Genomic DNA, 22118 nt, shown 5'->3' with positions numbered 1-22118 from the left:
ACTCGGCTAAGTGCACAGTGACATCACTTTCAAATGGCTCTGAAATTACAGTTTCCTTCAACATTTGGTTGGCTTTGTGTCCCTGTATAATACTCAACCTGTCAGCAAATTACACCCTTAATACACAAGTCTATCTCTGGACTTCCCCAGTGGCATCGAGTCTCGCACTTACTGTCGAAACACAATAATTTTTTGCAAGAAGGAAAACACGAGCAGAATTCCGGTAAATAAACGAGATCTTTCATTTTATTGTACAACCCAGTGTCATTTCTGCAACACAGAAAAGATCGTGTGGGAGAAAACACAATTATTTGAATGTACATGGGCCCAGACACTTTACAATTAGAAGCAGCCGACGAACAGTTTGATGCAGATATACCTATTTCGGAGCCAGAGCATATACAGTATTTCCCGTGTGGTTGTAAATAAGCATCTTTCTCTTTATTACAATCCGAGGCTAAAGTGAAATGGATTAGAAGAAGTTCAAAAATTCACACTCATTCTGCTTGGGGGAAGAAAAAAAAATAGAAGCAGCCGCGCAGAATCATAAATAAATACAAAACAGATTTCATATGGTGTGCTTGACCTTAAAAAGAGGGCAGGGGTAACACGCAGGGCGGCTAATTGTGGGGTTGGGCGATGGCTGAGAGGGGTGGGGGGGCATCTCCACAAATAGAACCGTGTTAGAACTAGCGCTGAATGAATGCAACCCAATATATACGACAAGGACTACAGCAGGGGCCATTGTTGAAGCGTACGGCATGAAAACACGCAAGCGGAATGGCCACCAAAAGTTCACGACGTCTCGGAAAGAAGGCAGGGGTCTGTGTAACTCTATGGCCTTAGCTCACTTTGGCTAAAAGAGAGGATATTGGACGTTGTGCCTGTTTTTGTTTCAGTTTTAGGATAACATGGGCTTTTTGTGGCGTCACGTGAGCGCTTCTAGTAACTAATGCGGCCTCTTTGTTGTTGGATATATTTGGACAGCTGCTCACGTCAGCGGGGAGTGCGTTATGTCACAACATTGGTCAAAGATTTGTCTGTTTTTTTTTTGTCAGCTGCTTTTGTTTCCACACCACCCGACTTTAAACTGTGGTCCAGCAGCCGTCTAGTGGTTACGCTCCATTTCTCGACACATTTAGTCTGAAGTCATCTATACGCTAACGTGAATACATTTTCCTCGAAGATACCGATTCTTCAGTCTAATGAGTGTTAACGTAGATATGGACAAATCGTTTACAACGTGTGTACATTCTTTCCTCGGCCCATAACCTGCGTTGCCCTGCTAAACCCCTGCAGTTCGTCGTCTCTCTTCTCACTGGAGCTCCTTCATCCTGTTGAGAGCTGAGCCGGCCTTGAACCATTCGATCTGTGTCTCGTTGAAGGTGTGGTTGAGTACCAGCGTGTCCTCAGAGCCATCGGCGTGTTTTACAACTGCACTGAGAGGCTGGAAGAGACGAGGGTTGCAATATTGTTAGGGACAGAAACCAAAGAGGCAACAATCTGAGATCGCACGCCGGTCACAAAATGTGGCTGGTGGCAACAAAAGGGCATCCATCTGCTAAATCACCAGCTACTGTCACCTGGAAAACCAGCTCTGTCTGTTTGAAAGAGTGTTTCTGCTTTGTATAATTTCTCCCACAAGTTTTGGTGGATATCCAATATCAGTTGTTCATGTACACAAAAGATGTTGTCACTACATTATCCTGTTATTTAAAAGGGACAATACAGAGTTTAAAAATGTTAAAATTAAGTATTTTCCTCCCTCTACATGTTTGTTGTAGAATGAGCTCAGACCTGTTCACCACAACTGCCTCTAAAATCCTGCACTGTCACTCTAAACGGTGTTACTTCGGGTCAGAATTGCCTCACGCAAAAGCTTAATATAGAAGGTTCAGTTACACGTATGACCTGAGGTGGCAGTAGTGAGTATGAAAGTGACCAACTTGCATCTAGCCCATTTAGAGTCTCTTACATCTAATTAACAGTGTTTCGTGCTTTGTTTCCACGCTGCTTCTGAGTATATGTTTTTATTTGTTCTTTTCTTTCCCCCCTCACTCAAGCTGCCATGTTGGTTTGCTTAACATTTCAGTCAATCTTTGGAACTTGAAGTGAAAGGACGAGCTCTTTGTGTATATGTCCTCATATAGAAAAAAAGCTAGCTCGTCTGGCTGGCCAAGCTACATTTATAATCAAAGATAAAGGATCTTGTAATGAAAGCAAACCTGTGCGATCTTTGTAAAAAAGTTACAGTAGGAAGTAGACACCACTGAAACGTGAACCACTCCAGGGATTGTAAGGAGACTGCTCTTTTCAAATGAGGCTTAATCCTGCGTTCTCACCTTTCCAGGAACGAATGTTGTGAGTCCTTTAATAGTGATTTTGTCATCTGGGCAGATCTTGTCATAGTCTGATGGGTTGTTAAAGGTCAGTGGTAGAAGCCCCTGTTTCTTCAGGTTAGTTTCTAAAAGACAAGATGAATATTATATAAAAATATCAATCAGTGTAAGAGAGATTATCTATTGAACATTGGGTTAAAAATACCATGAATTCTCGCGAAGCTCTTGACAATAATTGCTCTTCCCCCCAAATGTCTTGGCTCAAGAGCTGCGTGTTCTCTGCTGGATCCCTCGCCGTAGTTGTCATCCCCAACAACAACCCATGAAACACCATTGGCCTGAAGAGAACAAACAAATGAACGACACGACGAGACAAGGTCCAGGCCAATAAAATAAAAAAGCAGCTACCAGTGACTTATTACCGAGCTAAACTTCAACCAGTTTGAACCGTTTTATTTTAGGGCTCAATAAAACATGGGCCCAGTAAAAATCACAATCAACTGCAGTATTGTTTAAAGACTAAACTGAACTCGACTTTTGTCCTGCATACCTTGTAGTCGCGGGCCACATCGGGCACTCCTCCGTACTGCCCATTCAGACGGTTCTTGATCTTGTTTACCGCATCATTCTCGCTGTTCACTGCCCCAATCAGCATGTTGTTCGAGATGTTGTCCAAATGACCGCGGAACTTCAGCCACGGTCCTGCGGCGCTGATGTGGTCGGTGGTGCACTTCCCTTTAACCTGGACAAACACGAGAAACACTTCCGTTTGACACGGTCTTCGCCGCTTTGCCGAACGCCGCCTGTAGTTGAACCGACCTTTATCAAAACCTGCATGTTCTCCAGGTCCTTTCCGCTCCACTTGTCGAAGGGCTCCAGCAGCTGTAGCCGGTTGCTTGTTGGGCTGACGTCGACTCTGAGGGCGCCGCCTTCCGCTGGGGGGTGCTGGTAGGTGTCCTCGCCGGGGTCAAAGCCCTTGGCGGGCAGCTCGTCTCCGAATGGGGGCTCCAGCTTGAACTTCTCACCGTTGGGGGCTGTGAGGTAATCCGTCTCGGGGTTGAAGTCGAGCGTACCGGCAATCGCAAGGGCTGTGACAATCTGCGGATCGGCAAGAAGCGTTTAGAACAAAATCACCCCGTGTGCGTCTATCACGAGGGAAAAGTTCTAAATATTCACGCTGAAGTGGATCAATACCTCAGGGGATGTGACAAAAGCATGTGTGGCTGGGTTGGCATCGTTTCTGGCTGTGAAGTTTCTGTTGAATGAAGTGACAATTGTGTTCTTCTCTCCTTTCTTGACATCTCGCCTGAAAGCAGAAGGAAATTCATTTAGAACTTGCACCGGACATGTTTTCCAAAGTATTCAACAAATTCAACAATGTCTACCTGTCCCACTGTCCAATGCAAGGGCCACATGCATTGGCCAGAACAATTCCTCCAACGTCATGAAAGATCTTTGACTGCAAAAAACAAAAACACAATTGTTCGCCAAAATGCTTTAAATTTGACAGCCCCCACAAAAGTGATTGACTTACGTATCCGTCTCTCTCGATAGTCGCGCGGATCTGCTCAGAGCCGGGGGTGACTGTAAACTGAGCTTTGCACTTCATCCCCTTGTCCAAAGCCTGCTTGGCCAATGAAGCAGAACGGCCCATGTCCTCATAGCTGGAGTTGGTACAGCTTCCAATAAGCCCTGACGCAGGCAAAACGAAAAAATAAAATGAGGCCCAAAAAGTAAGTATTAGGAAAAGTAGTCGAAGGTGAACCCTTACCAACTTTGACCTCCAGTGGCCAACCCTTCTCCTGGGCTGTGGCGCCGATTTTGGCTACAGGGTGGGCCCAGTCAGGGGTGAATGGTCCGTTAATGTGGGGCTTCAGCTAGAAATGCAATTGAACACAGTAAGCTTGATCTGGTCGGGTACTGGTCATGTCTGCTATTCTTTACTTGTATCAAAAACATCAAAGCACCTCATCCAAATTGAGCTCAATGAGCTGGTCATATTCACAGCCTTCGTCTGGCACAATCAGGTCAGCATTATCATCGGCAAGAGCAGAAATTTCTGCATTTAAAAAAAGGAAAGAAAATTAGAATAGAACAAAATCTCTTACCCGAATTTGGGAAAATGTACATATTTTGAATAATACATACCTCCACGTCCAGTACTCTCCAAATACTTCTTCATTCTGTGGTTGTAAGGAAACACTGAAGTGGTGGCTCCAATCTCGGCTCCCATGTTACAAATTGTGGCCATTCCTTTGACAAAATGCAGATTTGTTAGACGAAACATGTAAGAGAGCAATGCATCATTATGTTTGTTTGGATTTCTAACCTGTGCAAGAAATCGAGTCAACTCCTGGTCCATGGTACTCCACAATGGCCCCAGTGCCTCCCTTGACTGTCAAAATGCCTGCTACTTTTAAGATGATATCCTTAGGAGACGTCCACCCAGAGAGGGATCCCGTCAGCTTCACTCCAATCACCTTCAGAAATCACAAGTCCACAATGAAGACTTGTTCTGTAGATGAAGACCCGTGTCTAAATGTGCGTTTCTTACATTGGGACACTTGAGCTCCCAGGGGATTCCTGCCATGACATCGACAGCATCAGCCCCTCCGACTCCGATGCAGATGGAACCAAGTCCGCCACCGTTTGGCGTGTGTGAATCTGTGCCAATCAGCATGACACCTGGATAGGCGTAGTTCTCCAGAATGATCTGCAGATTTGCAGATGTTACAGAAAATGTAATAACCGCATTGTGTATAACGCTTGGTTTATATAGTACTGAATGTGCACCTGATGGATAATTCCAGAACCGGGTTTCCAAAAGCCAACGCCATACTTTGCACCAGCACTGGACAGGAAGTTGTACACTTCTTGGTTAATATCCTGCACACAAAGAAAAACATCCAAGTTTAGATCAATATACTATAGAAGAAAAATCTTTAAGCAATAAACATGTTTCAAAATAAATGTTTGACTAACGTAATAGCCGTCACAATTATGACCCACAAATGCATGTACTAAAGTCTTTGTTTACCTTTGCTCTGGCCAGATCTTTCTCGCCTCCGATCTGGGCCTCGATCAAGTGGTCACAGTGAATGGTGGAGGGCACGGCCACCCTTGGGAGTCCACTGCTGATGAACTGAAGCATCGCCATCTGCGCTGTAGCGTCCTGCATGGCCACACGGTCCGGGCGCAGACGCAGGTACGTGCGGCCGCGATCAATATCCTGGTTGTGGGGGTCATCGAGATGGCCATATACAATCTTCTCCGACAAAGTAAGGGGCCTGTTGAGTCTGAAAAGAAAGAACGAAATAAGTGCGTTGTTGAAATTATATTTAAAGACCAGAATATCTGTATAGCAAAAGCAGTAGAGATACAGGAGTGTTAGTGGGAAAAGCACATATTGGGAACCACTGACCTTTTTTTCACAATGTCCACATTGGATCTCAGTTTGTCGTAGTTGACATAGGAAGTGGGTTCAAAGCGGCTCATGGACACCTGAGCCTTGGCTCTGTAGGCGGCAGACACATGCAGGCGGCGGGCACCGTGGCCCAAAGCCAGCTAGAGAAAACAACAACATGATCCAGCATGAGATATAAAATCACAGGCCAACAAACCCTTCTAGAAGAAAATGTGAGGTTTCATTATTAGTGTTGGCCCATGAGGGAAAAATCCATCATATAAAGTACACAAATGATTTTATAGTGGTCTATAACTGCCCAGTCTTACTGTGGGTGAAAGGGTGTCATGCGTCACCTCATTTAACCTTCACATTAATGCCATTTCTGTAACACAGCTCTGTTATTCAAACAAAAGCGACACAGGAATGTATTATTGGTTGCCATCTGTTGTGGTATTTTGAGTATATTGTGGGTACGCACTTTCTTTCTGATTCTAATGTTAAATGGAAATCCGACATAGCCTTCCAACCCTGATAGCTATGTAGCCCTGCTATATGGCACAGTAAAGTCAGCGCATCAAGGGCATGTGGATAAACATTTGAGTAAATTACAGACAGAGTTCATCTTTCCAGTGATCACAGACACTTCACTGAGCGTCACCCGCTACTTGCGTGTGACCACTATGCGCTCTAACCTTGTGTTAACCTTGCAACTTAGCATCTAACACAGTAAGCATTCAAGGAGAAACTATAGTAAAAAGGCTGTGACTGGTGTGAACCGCAGACAGAGATTATTCAACAAGCGAAATAGCAACGATATAATGAACTTATGATAAACTAGCTGTAGCCCGCTGAATGTGATCGGGACACGATGACCTGAGCAAGGAGTCACAGAGAAATGTACGTCTCATTCAACCTCAACAAAAGCCGAGAGATGAACATAAACAAACATTTACTGTACAGTAGACTGGGGCCATCTACATGTGCGAATGACACCCCACCAAAGCACAGTACTCGGCTAAAAAACTGATTTTTCAGTCTTACCTGCAGCCGGGCGACAGTGAGACAGTAGGTTGCCATTTTGTTCACTGACAAAGATGTGACCGTCAGTTGTGACGTCACGCGTATTTAAAGCGCGGTGTTGCAGGTCCTGAAAGGACTGTAATCTTCTTCTTCTTCTTCTTCTTCTTCTTCTTCTTCTTCTTCTTCTTTTTCTTTTTCTTTTTCTTTTTCTTTTTCTTTTTCTTTTTCTTCTTACTTCTTCTTCTTCTTTTTCTTTTTCTTTTTCTTCTTACTTCTTCTTCTTCTTCTTCTTCTTCTTTTTCTTTTTCTTCTTACTTCTTCTTCTTCTTCTTCTTCTTCTTCTTCTTCTTCTTTTTCTTTTTCTTTTTCTTCTTACTTCTTCTTTCTTCTTCTTCTTCTTCTTCTTCTTCTTCTTCTTCTTCTTCTTCTTCTTCTTCTTCTTCTTCTTCTTCTTCTGTTGTGGCTGTTTAACGGCGGATGCGAACTACCCTAGCGCAGGACTATAATATTGCATGCTTTTTTGGGTTGATTTTCATTAGTGTTGATTTATTCATTTTTGACAGTGAAGCAATCAATCAAAAGTATTTAGTCGTTTATTTTAGATTACAAATACAGGTAACATACAGATATAAACACGAAGGGACACTTTAAATGTGTGTTTATTCGTTCTTGTACCTTATGTATGAAAGTTATATCGTATTATACATGTCCTATGGAGTTTCAAGAGTGAACACCATGTAGGTGTATTCTGTCCGGCATACGCTAGGTGGCGGTACCTCTGTCATGAGCTGTTACACTTCCCTTCTGCGGGTTAAAGGTTGAGCCACCGCGGAGCGCTTGACTTACGTTAGCTTATTATGGCCAAACACCATCCTGATCTGATTTTCTGCAGAAAACAAGCTGGTGTTGGTGAGTTATGTCTATTGTGTTTTGATACCGCGTAACAATTTGAATATTGTCGCTTTAATTTAATGTTCAGCATCATGCTAGCAGTACAGCATGGGCTTCATTGTATGCTAACAACCGCTAGTAGTCACTTTGGGCTAAAATTTGAGTTTATTAATTGTCTATCTGATCATTTATTTGTCATTTCAGCCATTGGTCGGCTGTGCGAGAAATGTAAGTATATTTTAATTTCGTCTAAAGCAACATTTGACAGACCTACCTTTTGTTGAGTGTGTTTTTTTTAACCGTGTATTCTGCTGTGTTAACTTTCCCAAAAAAATGCATGCATTTGCCATAGTTTTCTCCTCTAACCTGCTGGTGGGCAACACAAATGTGCTAAATAGATCATTAGTTCTATGGTGAGCTAAACGATGTTCATAAACTGAGCATCGCTTCTGTACAAGGATCTGCGCTGTAAGAGAGACCTGTGGCTCTTCACGCCTGGAAAAATAACCTGTGTGCCGACCATTTACTAAAACATCAGATGAAAATGGCAAAATAAACAACGATCGTCCCTCTAGAAAAGCCAACCATTCTTTGTGTTAATTTCTCGGTGTGCTCTTGCAGGTGATGGAAAGTGTGTGATCTGTGACTCTTATGTGAGGCCCTGCACCCTTGTCCGTATCTGTGATGAGTGCAACTACGGGTCCTATCAGGGTCGCTGTGTCATCTGTGGAGGCCCTGGTGTCTCCGATGCCTACTACTGCAAAGAGTGCACCATCCAAGAGAAAGATGTGAGTTGACTTTAAATTAAGTAATTAAAAATCAAATGGTGAAGGATTGTGAACTGTCATCTTTTCACTCCACAGAGAGATGGCTGTCCTAAGATTGTGAATTTAGGCAGCTCCAAAACTGACCTCTTTTATGAAAGAAAGAAGTATGGCTTCAAGAAAAGGTGAAGACAATTGGAGCAAGGCTTGTTTTAGTATTTCAGCTTTTGTTAACTCTCATTTGTCAATAAAAAAAAAACGTTTTATAAGATTTTATGTTCTCTTCTTGGCTTGCCTTTAAGACATTTAAGAACGATTACAACTCAAATACATTTTATCAACTTTATTTTTTACATAGCATTAAACAATAGAGTAGTTTTCACTCCTCGAACAGTTTTACAAAGAAATACAAAGACAAAGAAAGGCTAAAAACCTTATTAAAGTTAACAAATTGACCTGTTTCGAAGGCAAGATGATGTGAATGAGTGAAATGCTAAGGGAAGCCCATATTCATGTGAAAGAAAAAAGGTGCCAACTATGCTTAAATTAGAAAATGGGACATTCAGATAGCACATGTAATGTTTGTACTCTATTTAAATGGAAGCTCCTTAATGACAGCGTTCCCTTTAAGACAGGATGTAGAAGCTGAGGCTAACCTGAAGCATTTTACATAAATATGTAAATATGTGGCAGACAGAAAAAACTGCATTGAAATGGCTTTTAACAGAAGACACTTGGAAAAGATTGTAGGCTGTTAGTCCCACTTAAGTCTGCAAGTACATACATGTCCATTATGGTGAAGATTTACAATATTGTGATATTATATACAGTACACAGACACACATACACCACCGGTCAGAAGTTTGGGGTCACCCAGGCCAGTTCTATGGCGTCTCTAATCAGCACAACAGTTTTCAGCAGTGCTAGCATAAAGGGTTTTGTAATTATCAATCACCCCTGAACATGATTAGCTTAAACGATGTACCGTTCAAACACTGGAGCGACGGTTGCTAGAAATACGGCTCTGCGCCTATGTTGGTATTCCATTAAAACTCACCTGTTTCCAGCTAGAATAGTCATTCACAACATTAACAATGTCTAGACTGTATTTCTGATGTTATCCTCATTGAAATATAAGCACGTTAAGTGGCCCCCAAACTCATGAGCGTTAGTGTATATTGTTATGCTATTAAGGGGTGGAGTGTGAAGTCATGTTTTGAATGCCAATTTTTACCACTGTTATTTTAACTTGACGTAAGAGGAGAGATATGTTTGACGTAAAATGTCTAAATATATATTTGATGCATAAACTTTAAAACACTGTATAAATCTGGCATACAAAACATGACTTTTGAATGAGTGTGGAGCGAAAAGCACAAACCATTAGCTTATTTACACGCTGTGCTTTGGACGAGAACAGATCTGGCAACCGTGAACATATGTACAGTTTCGTGCCATTTATCATGCGCATTTGCTATTTATTGATAATGAACATGGTAGATACAACCATGTCACTAGATTCCCCTGAAGTTTCTGGAATTGTCACAGTCAGACGTTTTGTAGACAAAAAAAAAAAAAACTACAACAACAACAAACTATGTATTTGTAAATAGTCTTGACTCCCTGCATCAACTATATCAACCAAAAAATACAAATTAAATTAAGCCCTGCATTTTACCCAAATTAACTATGATCTCATTTGGCCTAAGGCATACAAAACACAAGTACACAACATTATTAACGTGTACTGGGGTCCGGTAGCAAATGCATCAGGGCCCACTGCTGTACTGAACTGAAGAAGCACTTAAATGTCCACTCATTCCATAAACTCGTATAAATGGGTGAAATGCATGAAAAAAAAAAAATCTACATATTATCTTCTTCCTCCTCTTCAAAGACCCAATTTGACTTATTTAAGCATCTGAAAAACAAATCATCTGTTGTGGTCTAAAAGTCGTCCGTCACCGCACTTGAAAGAGAAGAGAAGATGGATCAATGGCATGGGTACACAGGCTCACAATATAGTTTTACATCACTTTTCAATCATGTAGTTTCAATTTTGTGCACTTTCCTTTCAATTTTGTTTGTGAAAAAATAGAAGCAGGGCCATCATTTTGCCCTGCCTCTTCGACCACCACATTACAGTGATCCATGCTGCTGCTGGTCAAGCCACAAACAGTTGAAGGTAGTGTCCTTTTGTTATCCAACGGGAGTCAAAACGTTGCTGTCAGTAAGCCTGGATATGCGGTTTCTGACTAAAAGGAGGAAAACCATCTTTCCTTCAACCAACAGAAGAACTGAAGTTTGATCAGCTTGGTTTTGTTTTATGGGGGGCTCAAACTGTTGTCTGTGTGTTATGACTTTGTAACTTAGTCCCTTACAGTGGTCCAAATTTAGCTTCATAACGCCCCGCAATGTTCTTGAAGCGGCTGCTCTCCTTCCTCAGATCAGCCACCTCTGTCCGCAGGGCTGCGTTCTCTCGTTCCAGGAAGGCGGCTCGGACCGTGATCTGGTTCTCTTTTAAGCGCCGGGCGTCTCGTGAACGCTTGGCCGCCACATTGTTCTTCTTCCTCCTCTGCCAGTACTTGTCATCCTGCAGACATTGAGGCAACGGTTAAAGTATTAAACCTGTGATCTGAGCATTGGCATTTCATGTTTTGTAGCTTTATAATAATGTGCATGTACTGTTCCCACTCAATCTTTAATCGAACACTATAATGATCACGGTACATGCCCACAGTCTGTGTCACCTTCCAGCCACCACATATTATGCTAGTCTCTCTTTATTCTGCTTCCTTGTAAACTTATCTGTGTTCTTCCTGGAGGGGGAAAAGAATCTGTTGTGTGCTGAAGTTGCTGAGTCACTTTGACTCTGCAGTTCTGTTTTCATAGTCCCTCTTCATGTTACATGGAGTCATGTTGATTTATTTTAATTAATTAAAAAAACGCATGCATTTCGACATTCCAGTCATTGTTGACACCATAAATCCAATAGTTTTAATAGCGTGGGATTACCTTGAGAGCACTTAAAAGCTTAAACTTCTACCAAACTTGAAATACTTGCAAGGCACTGAACCCGTTTTTTTCTCAGTTCAAATTATTATTTGTTATTTGTATTATTTGTAGGAAATAAATACTGCTACATGTAGTGAGTGCCGTATTTGTAAACCTAGAAGTAGCACTAATGTTGAATAGCCTGGTGCGGGCTAGTTGTGGTAAACCCATATTATACTCTTCGGTCCCCTGAAAGGTGTAAAATGAGTTAACACTCGCTCTATTTTTTGGGTTGTAAGCAAAAAAAAAAAAAAAAAAAAAACAGGTACAGGAGTAATTTGATCCCTGGAGTTGTTGACATACCTTCTGCTCTTCAGGAACAAACACCTTCTTGGCCTTCTTTATCATGGGCTGTGGCTTGAGCTCTTCCTCACTGAACTTGTGTTTGCGTGGGTTGAACAGCTCTCCTCCCGGGACGCTCGATAGGACCAGGTCTGTAGGATCGGGGTCGTAGTTGATTTCCACCTCGATATCGTCTGGGTCGTCTGGTTCCGGGGTTGCTCTGTCTGCTTCAGTGGAAATCTCTGTGACACATTGGACAAAAACTTGAGATGGGATATATTCACATGGAAACAAAACATATATTATATTGTTATTAACTGAACGGACTCTACGTCATTAATATCATTTGTGGTCCCAATACCTTACCTTGATGTATATTGGGCTCATTCATTAAAAAACAATACATTTCTCAAGGAACTTAATAGGACCATGCCTGTAATCTGACACTGTGACAAAACACTACAGAACTTTAGAATGCAAACTCGTGAAACAGTATCGCGACTTGAAATTATTCAGGTTGTTCTTGCTTACAAATGACTATGCTGCACGTCAGACAAGTCGGTGTTTGGCACGCTCACCTGCAGTTATGTCAGAGGTGATATCCGAGTCGGCTTTGGTGATGATCACCACCTCCTCCGCACACTCGAGCTGCTGAACGGGCAGCAGAGACACTTTTGCGCTTTTGTTGACCTCGGATTTGAGCTTCTTGTTTGCCGTTTTCGGGCTGGAGTCCAGGGAAACCTCGCTGCCGACTGGGGAGGTGGGAATGCCGTTCTCCATGAGGAATTCCTCCAGGTCCATGTACTCGAGGTGGAAGTTCTCGCCATCGTAAGGGATGGTCTTGTCCCAGATGGCAGGGGTGAGAGCCGCAGACGGACCAACGCTGCTGCCGCCGCCGCCAAGGTCCACACTGTCCGCAAGGCACAGCTTCTCCTTGTCCGTGTCTGGAACAAAATCATCAAGTCAACATGTCAATACTTCATTTTCAATTTCCCCTTTATTGTACTGGCAGTTTTTAAAGTCAACTGTTTAATGCCTTTGATTGTATTTCATTCTAAATAAAAATAAAAAAAACTAAATATATTGTTGACCTTGACCAAAACAAACAAGCACAATTCTGCATCTGTTAAACTATTGATTTAAAGATGAAAGTCTGCTTCACAGTTCTGCTTCAAATCATATATATTATAATCAGTATATAGAGAAGATTTCAGTCACTTTACTTTGCAACTCTCGTACCAAATGTTTGTTAAGGCATCTAAATATACACAGGTGGAGGGGTCAGAATGTGTCCTTGAGGCAACAGTCTGTGTGAAAGCACGTGTGAGCAGCACAAAGCCACAAAATACATTGGCTTTGATCCTATTTCCAGTTTACTTTTCTCAGACCTAGAAAAACGTCATCGAGGGACTTCACTCACTCATAGAAACAATGCTTAAAAAACTGTTTTAAATCCAATTGACCTTCAATGGTGCAAATTCAGTTTCTAAAAACATTCCACCCGACATCAACTTAGTGATCAGCTGAGACAGTGTTTCAGACAGGGTACTCGAGGACCTAGCAGGGGGTACTTGGAACTACTTCAGCTTGAAAAAAAAGGGGAAAATCATTTTTTTTTAATAGGAAAAGCTATATTTTTCAGCAAAATGTGTTGCTTTGGGAGAATTGTAGGCTTATTTTGACTTACCAATTCTTACAAATACCACTTTTAAGTAATGACTTTCTAAACAAACTGTAACACCCTTGAGGTAGGGGGTACACGGTTGACCAGTGAAACGCCAAAGGGGAACGAAAGAGCAAAAACGTTGGGAACCACTGAGCTAAGATGTTCCTCTCCACATAATTTAACAGTGTACACTACAGTATGCCTGTAATGTGACATTGGACCCTCTTGCACAGGACCGTAATAGCACCGGGACAACATATCACCCAGAAGTACAAGTCTGTTAGATTCTTTGCAAAGATGTCCTTCACAATCAACAACACCGAACGGGGCGTGCCTGGAAACCTCTGGACTCTGGGGTGGCCTTTATTGTAGTGCCTGTCGCCCCTCACAACAGGATGTGGGACATAATGTGCAAGTGCAAACCTACATTATTACAGATGCAGAACATGACACAAACACGTCATCGGTGCACTGCAATGGTATATAGTGTATTTTGCGGAAATATCATACGGGGGCGCGCTCAGAATTGTACGTATGATCCAACAACACTGAACACCGTCCAACCTTTTACACATTTTTTGCGGTGTCTAACATTGCGACTCACCATCGTCACCATCAAATATGTTTGGCGGCGGCATCTCCATGATCTTCTTCAAAACCACCGGGAAGGAACTCGATGTCCCCGTGACCATCTCCACCGTGAAAACAACAGGCTCCGCTGACATGTCGGCGTCTTTATCTGCGCAAAAACACGCTCCTGTGCAGCCCTCTCGCTGAAGGGAGGCTTTAAAAATACGCGCCGACTCTTTGTAATCCACAAAATTCAACCGAGAGTGTCAAACACCGGGTTTTTAGCGCTTGTCTTCGGCCACTTCCACGGAAAGCGAGATGATCAGGCGGTATAAAGTGAGCTCGATGTGAGGCCCCGCCCCCTCATGAATGAACAACGATCCCCGCACGCCATTGGCTGATCTCGGACAACGTTTATTAATATTCATAATAGTGGGCGGGGCGTGGGAACAGCATCCAATCGCCGTCGTTTTAACACCGGGACAAGGTCTCATTGGTTCACCTTGTTACATATGTTTTGATGGCAACATTGACAAAACGTGACCTGGAGAAGTTTTTTTTTTTTTTTTTTTTTCAGTGAGAAATGGATAGGATGGACATTGGCTTCTTTTCAGCCTTTAACCGTGATATTTTTTTTTGTTTACTTTTTTTTTTTTTATTAACATGTGCGATACAACAAACCTGGAGAAGTTTAGCTCAATCAAAGAATTGTCAGCGGTGACGACGCCTCCCACACTTTCGCGCCTATGAATGATGCAAACGGGGGGATTATACATTCATACTCAACCAAATGCATCCTGATCAAAATCAAGCTACGTATACAAGGTTTCATTTTACAATTCTTTTAATGCACCCATTTCCAAGCTCCGTGTCTTCTTCTGACCACTAAATTGCATGTTTGTGTCTATTCGTGTTGTCTGGCACGTGCAGACACGTGCAGCTGCTCTTTAAGAACAGCACGGGACCCGCACCAAGAGGGAGTCGCTCTACCGCCTCACCACGAGCGCCCACTAGCGGCACAAACATAAGACAGAGGACAGAGGACAGCAAAGTGTCATTGGTCATCAGGGAAACCGCCTATGCCGAGAGGTAAAGTACGTGACAGACAGAGATAAACCCGAGCTGTGTGGACTCCATAGCAAGGGCAAAGAACAACACAAGGACAAATAGTTCTCTGAGTTCATGCAATAAGGGTTTTGGTCGATCTTTTGTTATATTAACTATACTTGCAGTTTGAGAGGAGTTTCATCTGGGATTAATAATAATAATAATAATTAAAGCCGCAAGCGGCATTTAGAGGCCCTCGCGAGCAGCGTTGGCCGGTTGGCGCACGCCGTCGCACGCCACCGCAACAACCGGGGGGCGCTGCTGCGCCGTACGTGGTTAAAATGACGCTACCACCCTCGGTCGAGTTTTGAAAAGAGCAAAGGCAAGAAACGGCGCCTTCGGCGCCAGATTACGCAATGTTTCCAAAAATGGCCGACCTCCTGATGGTTGCCTAGCAATCACGCAATGTACTTTTTTGTTCGGACAGTCATGACGAAGGTGTGTACCAATTTTGGTTTGGCTACGCCAAACTTTATATCGGGTCGTTGCCATGGCAACATGGTGGGAAAATGGGCGTGGCCATAATTTATTTTTTGATCGGGGTCACGTGACGGATGTCTGTGCCAAATTTTGTTTGTCTACGACAAAGTTTACTTTTTTTCTCCATTCATTTTTATTCGGTGCTCTGCAGGGGGCGCTATCGCGCCCATTTTCAAAATTCCTATATCAAAACATCCGGGGCCGACGACTCGACCAACGATTCAAGTTTCACTAAAATCGGCCACAGTATGTGCGAGTTATGACTCTTCGAAGGCGACGGCGAACGCCAAAAATGAACGCCAAATTCATGGCGTTGCCATGACAAAACCGGAAATCCTATTAGAAAGTTTTTAATAACTTTTAATGCCCCACATGTGTAGATGATCTGGAGCGACCGGGGAGTCGCTGCGTTCAACGACCTAGGACGAGTTCGTTCAAATGCGAGGGCACGAAAAGGCGCCATCGGCGCCAGGTCGCTCTTCTGGCCAATATGGCCGCCGTATAGGTGGTTGCCTAGCAACCGCGTAATATGTTTTTTTTTTTGGCTTCATGTGACCAATCACTGTGCCGAATTTTTTTCGTCTACGACGAACTAAAATTTTCGGGTTTTTCGGGATTTTGGGGGGTCTGGCCATAGGCCGCAATGTTAACGTGGTTTTTCCAGGGGGCGCTGACGCGCCATTTTTTAGAATTTTTGAAATATGGAGATGTGAAGTTTCTTCTTTTCACCAAATTGAATTTTGGGCAAAAATTCAGGACTTTTCGTCGGTGGGAAAGTGGATTTTGGGGGGGAGAGGAAAAATAATAAGAAGAATAATAAGAAAAACTCTTACAATAACAATATAGCGCCGCCTGCGGCGGCACATATGCGCGTCGTCGGAAAGGTCTCACGTCCAGTAATCCACCCGTGAGGTTAATTTTCAAATACGAGCGCGTTGCGCTCGTATTTTACTTCTACTTTGTCAATGTTTCTTAATGCGTTTTTTTTTATATTTTTTTGCGAGCAACTACAAATATGCCGCTTTCGCGGCAAACACCTATATCATTGGATAGGCCTTAATGCCCTGAGTCACTCTAGCAGTGTTTTGGGCATTGGGAAGTGGCCATGGTCGATGACGAGCGCGTTGCGCTCGTCATCGACTACTTTCTCGTCAATGTTGCGCCTTGCCTGGATTTTCCACCTTTTTTCACACGAGCAGTTACAAATGTGCCGCTTTCGCGGCACACGCCTATTTCACCGGACAGGGCGTGGTGCCGGGAGTCCCCCTATTACTGTCTAAAGCATGGGGAGCGCTCCGCGCTCTGTTTCTTGAGCGCTGCGCGCTCTTTTCGGGACGTGCGCTACGCGCACGTCTTTCTTCAGTGCGCTCCGCGCACTGCCGTACAATTACAATAGGCCCGAGCCCTGCCAGGCCGCTCGGGCCTAATAATGCGTTGGTTTTATATAGCGCTTTTCTGGACACTCAAAGACGCTTTACATTGCATTATTCATTCACTCCATACCCTACTATTGTAGCCACAGCTGCCCTGGGGTAGACTGACGGAAGCGAGGCAACCAGTCTGCGCCATCGGCCCCTCCGACCATCACCAACCACTCACTCACTCACTCCATTCGCTAGGCTTCCTGGTGTTCCCAAACGGTCTCCCATCCAAGTACCGACCAGGCCCTTCCCTGCTTAGCTTCCAAGGTCTGACGGGATTGGGCATCGCAAAGGCGGTATTAAAAAAACAACATTAATACCAGAGGTTTTCCTGTAGCTTTTGGAAACACACGGGTTAAAGTGTACGCCACAGATGACCCTTCCTTACATACATGAGACAGACTGTACATTTTAATATGTGTTAAAAACAAATCAATAACAGTAATGATGAAGAAGAGCCAGGTTACACTGAACACACTTAATGTCTAAAACGTGTGCTCTACAGGAGAAAAACAAACTACTCACTCATTATTATTTTATTTCTTTAGCTGCAGCACCGTTGCCAGTTTACTAATCTCAGTGGGGGCAATTATGGGCTTGGCAATGATGCACTTATCAGTATCAGTTCAGTCCTGCTTGTTACCTAAACAGGTGAGCCGTGCACATGGCATCACACGCTCAACAGGTGACGACCTATTTTACTGTCAAATAAACAGTCAAATTGACACACATGAAAGAGCAAACTCCCTGTACATCTCCCATTTGGTTTCTTCCAAGACAGTGGGTGCTTAATATACTATATTCTTCTGGTCCTGTGTTATTATATAGCAATCTGATGATGAAAATGTTTGTTATTTGTTGTATTTTCAAATATGTAAATACAGTATCATCACATTTTTTAAGGATATTTGCACATTATTAATGTCCAACGCTTCATACTGCTTTAATCGTGTAGCTTTCATGTGTTTCTTCAATGCAATTCATGTTATTGAATCTTAAATTTCTTTGTGAAAAGTAAATTAATTAGTTTGACATGATTATTGCAGGGTAATGTGAGTAGACTTTTTACCAAGAGCATTTTGATTTCAACAAGAACAGCCGTAGATTTGAAGATTGCTTTCTCATTGCTTGTTTAAGTTGCTTATCGAGTGTCATGTTTTCTAGGGCAACAACAGAAGATCATCAAACAACAGTGAAAGGAAGACCAGGTTATGGAAAGCATTAAGTGGGCCATGCAGCACGGATGACATTACCGTCACGTAACCTGTGACCTACAAGGCACAACTACATGTGATGAACTGGCCTGGCAGATGAAATATAAACACACACAGAAAGTAATGAAAATGAATGTAGTTCCTTGATGTCTAATATTTACTCTTCTGCTGTTGTGTCTATTAATCTGCTGTTGACTAGTGGTTCTCAACTGGTGGGTCGGGACCAGATAGTGGGCGGTTGACCTCTTTTCAGTGGGTCTCGAGCCTTTCCCAGAAAACATTTCTATCAATATTTATCTACTGAAAAGTATTTAAACTACATTTAAATTAGTTAAATGAGCTGTTAATGGAGTGTTTTTTATTATGATTTCAGTTTTTGAGACTTATCGAATATTATCCAATTATCCAATATTCATTTTAGAGGAAAATACCGTATTTTGCTTAATGCATAACACATTCTATCATGTGTTGGGTCGACTAAGCTACTTTGAAACTGCCACACAGCACTGAGTAAGACTTGCTACCTCCCAGGCCTCATAGTTGCAAAGTAGTCGGACCAGGCGCTGCGCAGAGGCGGCCGCCAAGAGCGCCATCTGCTGGAAGAAGCGCCTCCTACACCTCAGGGAGCTGTGCAACATCACAGTGGAACATGTGTAAATCTACATGAGAAGTGGAGGCTCCTCCTCTAATAAAACTGTCGCGCATGTCTCATGGTTGCACATGTTCCGATGAAAAATAAAGCAAAAGCCCAATTTGGCCAAGGGCACCAACTTGACTAGGAGCGGCCCCGAGCCCCACTGGGACATCAAGTGTTGTTTAATTCATCAGGTGCCCGTCAGAGGCATCTTTCACTACACAGGCTATTGCAATACAGTAAGAGTGCTATCTCCACACACATGGAGTCATATCTACAGGATCTGGCTCCAATGATAATTGTTGGACTGTGTCCTAATAAAAGCATCAGACACGATACATTCACACTGAGCTGGAGTCGTTATTCTGTTACAGTGAGCACATTTAACCAACATCCATGAAATAAACTTGTTGGCAGAAGAAGTCTTCCTGGAACCACAGAAACCTGTTGATCTGCACTTGGCCTTAAGGGCTCATACTGCACATTCCCTTATCAGATGACTATTATGCAACGCACGCGCTCTCGTTTGTCCTAAAACACCAAATGTAACAGATTTTGAGATCAGAAGTGCAATATTCTGCATGATATCGAGCTGTCCCACACCTTTACACTCAACATTAAGAGCAGAACAACTACTCACCGTGCACATCGAAGTTTGGCAGAGTGAACGGGTGCTCGAGCAGAGCTCGGAACATCTCAGGGATTTCTGAAGTCATGTTTATCTCCATTGCGCAGAAAGTGCGTCAAAAAGCTAAATGGAGCAAAAAATAACAATCTTCCAAGTCGCCGTCAGTGTGAGCAGCTCTCGTGTTAGAAGGGACTGACAGCCCTTAAACAGCCGAATCATAAAAAAGTAACAGGGTGAACATTGGACAGTCCGCGTAAGTTACTAAATGAAGCCAGCCCTCCGAGCTCCGCCTCAGCCACAGACTGTGTGTTCAGCCAACAGGAGGCCGAGTCCTGCGGGCGGCGGAACAACATCCCATTGGTCAGCGGAGTCGTCCTTCAACAACCACTGAACCAATCAATGCGCACCTATTACCTAAAACTGAAGAAAAAAAAAAGAAAAAAAAGAAAACGAATGAAGCAATAAGTCGTATGACATTGAGGTTACTTTTTGCGAAGAAATTAATGACACACTCAGGAGAGGAGGAGGTGCAGGGGGAGAAAGTGGCAGTGATTCATAAATGTCAAGTTGACCAAAGACATGACAGCAGGCTGGTTTGCTGGTTTGATAGGCTATGATATGCGTGTTACACTCGCTCATCCAATCAGAGGTCAGTTTTTCTGAGGCGAGCCTCATTATCCTGACCGAGGGTGTGAAGCACCTGACACGTGTTTGGCCCCTTGACTTAAAGGCAATGTTCTGTTTCTGAGACGAGCCTCATCATCCTGACAATCAAGGGTGTGAAGCTCCCTGACATGTGTTTGTCCCGGCCCTTGGCATAGACTCAAAGTGTTCCTAGTACTACCTGTATTTACGAGGGTATAGCACGCACCCCTGGTATAGGCTCAACACATTCAGAGCAGAGGTGGTTGGTTCAGTTTACAGAGTTTATGGCCAACACGTGTAACTTGTTTTCGTAAGACGTTCAAGAAAGACAAGGGACTCTTTGATCGCCTTTGATGAGGCCAATAAACCAATCTATTCGTTTCAGAAAAGCTTATTAACATGATACAAGGAAGATGATTTCTTAAACTGATTGAAATGCACTCAGACTTTGTCCCTTTCATTGGCCATGTTGGATGATCAAAGTGCAGTCGCAGGAAAGTAACTGGAGGCCAAATCAATAACCCATGAAAAATGACACTTTCTTCAACAATCTCTTTATTACATATTTCCAAGAGATTTGGTCCATCTGTGTGATCGTGAACATCCAACCAGGGAGAACAGAGAAATCCAAATGACAAGCATTATAGCAGGCTACATGCCATTGTTACAAACCACCTTCCAACCCTGGTTTGTGCCAAAAATACAAATAACCATAACCGCTGAAAACATGTGGCTGTTTGCTGGGGTCCTGAGGCGGATAAACTACTTTATTAATGACAGACGAACTGAAAAGGGCTTGTTTTGAGTCGATCACCATGACAGAGCCACAATTAAGATGGTTATTTCGCCCCATGTTATGTTATTCTATTACAATGAATCGGAATGAGTGAACCAAATAGTCCTTTGCATCTTTTTCTGTCTGTTTTTTTTTCCCTTTTCCCTGGATAAAGTTTAGTTGGGGACAAATGACAGACCACAGCAAATGTTCACAGCCACAGACTAACATATTCATTTCTTATCTAAATAACCTTATATGGAAGTCTAAGTTTTATAATAGATATCAGATATCATATGCTGTATATAGTAAGCAGGGTTATACAATAGGATATGTATCATCTTATAAATGGGATATATCGAATAAGGCAGTATGGGAGTATAAGTATCTATGTATGCAGCCGTTTCTCCGGTCAAAAAATGTACAGCAAGGCAGTGTGTTGACAGAATGATCAAACTGAATGACATTGACGGCGATGTTTCCTGCATTGGTCCGCTTTGAAATGGGCAAAAATGGACGCTCTTTTGCTCACTGCCACAAAACGGAACCGAGAAACGCTGCATACGCTGATGTATATTTTAAAGAGTTAGATATCATATTCATACATGGGTTACATATATAAAGAATGAGTTATACATTGCAATTAACGCACATATATCGATAGTATATAGAAGAGAAATAGAAATAGTCAATAGATAGCAATCATTATAGTCAATATATATATTCATCATTATACTATGCGTAATACGATCCCTCGAAGAAGCTAACACCCGGGCCGTTCCAGACCAGGTCAGGGCCACAGCTGGAGAGGAGACAACTAGCGCCATGTGTCAGATTTAAAATAAAAAAAATCACTTAATTGAAGTAATTGAAATGTCGTCTAACGTTTAAAGCCGTACTGCGGAACATTTCACGTTATACGTCTTCACAAAAATCGTAAAACTCAAAGCAAACCCGTCTGCGATGCCAAACATGATCCCGGCACAATGCTATTTTTGCGGTGGATCATCAATATAAAGCATTTGGAAGAATATTCAATGTGCTCTACCGCCCCCTACTGTTCTGGAGTCAGAGCTCGTGATCTAAGGTCCTTTAAAAAAAAAAAAAAAAAAAAGATGAAGTAAAAGGAGGACCATGAAATACATTTAAAACTTAAACATGCTTGGCTACCATGGAGACGACAAAACTACAAGTCTGAGGAGAGACAGTTTTATACCACTAA

At 42.8% G+C, this 22118-nt stretch overlaps 3 protein-coding genes across 4 annotated transcripts; 1 reads left to right on the top strand and 2 right to left on the bottom strand.

Annotated features, from left to right (window-relative positions):
* Positions 1-224: 224 nt before the first annotated feature.
* On the bottom strand, positions 225-6883 carry aco2 (aconitase 2, mitochondrial). Its single transcript, XM_079577349.1, has 17 exons — positions 6787-6883; positions 5761-5903; positions 5377-5635; positions 5133-5225; positions 4894-5052; positions 4669-4819; positions 4488-4592; positions 4307-4398; positions 4111-4216; positions 3874-4031; positions 3725-3798; positions 3534-3645; positions 3159-3437; positions 2890-3081; positions 2545-2677; positions 2343-2464; positions 225-1447 (listed from the first exon to the last, which is right to left on the bottom strand). The coding sequence occupies exons 1-17, from the start codon at positions 6820-6822 to the stop codon at positions 1316-1318; spliced, it is 2346 nt and encodes a 781-aa protein (XP_079433475.1). The 5' UTR covers positions 6823-6883; the 3' UTR covers positions 225-1315.
* A 674-nt stretch (positions 6884-7557) lies between these two features.
* Positions 7558-8659, top strand: phf5a (PHD finger protein 5A). Its single transcript, XM_079577042.1, has 4 exons — positions 7558-7674; positions 7861-7884; positions 8278-8444; positions 8520-8659. Exons 1-4 carry the CDS (start codon positions 7623-7625, stop codon positions 8607-8609), a joined length of 333 nt encoding a protein of 110 aa, XP_079433168.1. The 5' UTR covers positions 7558-7622; the 3' UTR covers positions 8610-8659.
* A 915-nt stretch (positions 8660-9574) lies between these two features.
* tefa (TEF transcription factor, PAR bZIP family member a) lies at positions 9575-19704 on the bottom strand. Of its 2 annotated transcripts, none has more exons than XM_079577038.1 (5): positions 19489-19704; positions 12335-12700; positions 11778-11998; positions 10802-11013; positions 9575-10389 (listed from the first exon to the last, which is right to left on the bottom strand). In XM_079577038.1, exons 1-5 carry the CDS (start codon positions 19574-19576, stop codon positions 10368-10370), a joined length of 909 nt encoding a protein of 302 aa, XP_079433164.1. In that variant the 5' UTR covers positions 19577-19704; the 3' UTR covers positions 9575-10367. The 2 variants fall into 2 exon arrangements, with proteins under 2 accessions (XP_079433164.1, XP_079433163.1); XM_079577037.1 differs by lacking the exon at positions 19489-19704 and adding an exon at positions 14027-14349.
* Positions 19705-22118: the final 2414 nt, after the last annotated feature.

This window comes from Gobius niger, assembly GCF_951799975.1.
Source record: "Gobius niger genome assembly, chromosome: 19".
Lineage (NCBI taxonomy): Eukaryota > Metazoa > Chordata > Actinopteri > Gobiiformes > Gobiidae > Gobius > Gobius niger.
Note: the sequence above shows the minus strand (reverse complement) of the source record. Positions and strands in the feature narration are given on the sequence as shown.

Coding starts and splice junctions, on each gene's coding strand:
- aco2 (XM_079577349.1), bottom strand. CDS start 6,822: ATGGCAACCTACTGTCTCACTGTCGCCCGGCTGCAG. Junction 3,082..3,158: donor ACATGCAGGTTTTGATAAAG/GTCGGTTCAACT, acceptor GTGTTTGTCCAG/GTTAAAGGGAAGTGCACCAC. Junction 2,678..2,889: donor ATGTGGCCCGCGACTACAAG/GTATGCAGGACA, acceptor TGTTCTCTTCAG/GCCAATGGTGTTTCATGGGT.
- phf5a (XM_079577042.1), top strand. CDS start 7,623: ATGGCCAAACACCATCCTGATCTGATTTTCTGCAGAAAACAAGCTGGT. Junction 7,885..8,277: donor TGGTCGGCTGTGCGAGAAAT/GTAAGTATATTT, acceptor GTGCTCTTGCAG/GTGATGGAAAGTGTGTGATC. Junction 8,445..8,519: donor GCACCATCCAAGAGAAAGAT/GTGAGTTGACTT, acceptor TTCACTCCACAG/AGAGATGGCTGTCCTAAGAT.
- tefa (XM_079577037.1), bottom strand. CDS start 14,147: ATGTCAGCGGAGCCTGTTGTTTTCACGGTGGAGATGGTCACGGGGACA. Junction 12,701..14,026: donor CATATTTGATGGTGACGATG/GTGAGTCGCAAT, acceptor ATTTTGTTCCAG/ACACGGACAAGGAGAAGCTG. Junction 11,999..12,334: donor CACCTCTGACATAACTGCAG/GTGAGCGTGCCA, acceptor AATGTGTCACAG/AGATTTCCACTGAAGCAGAC.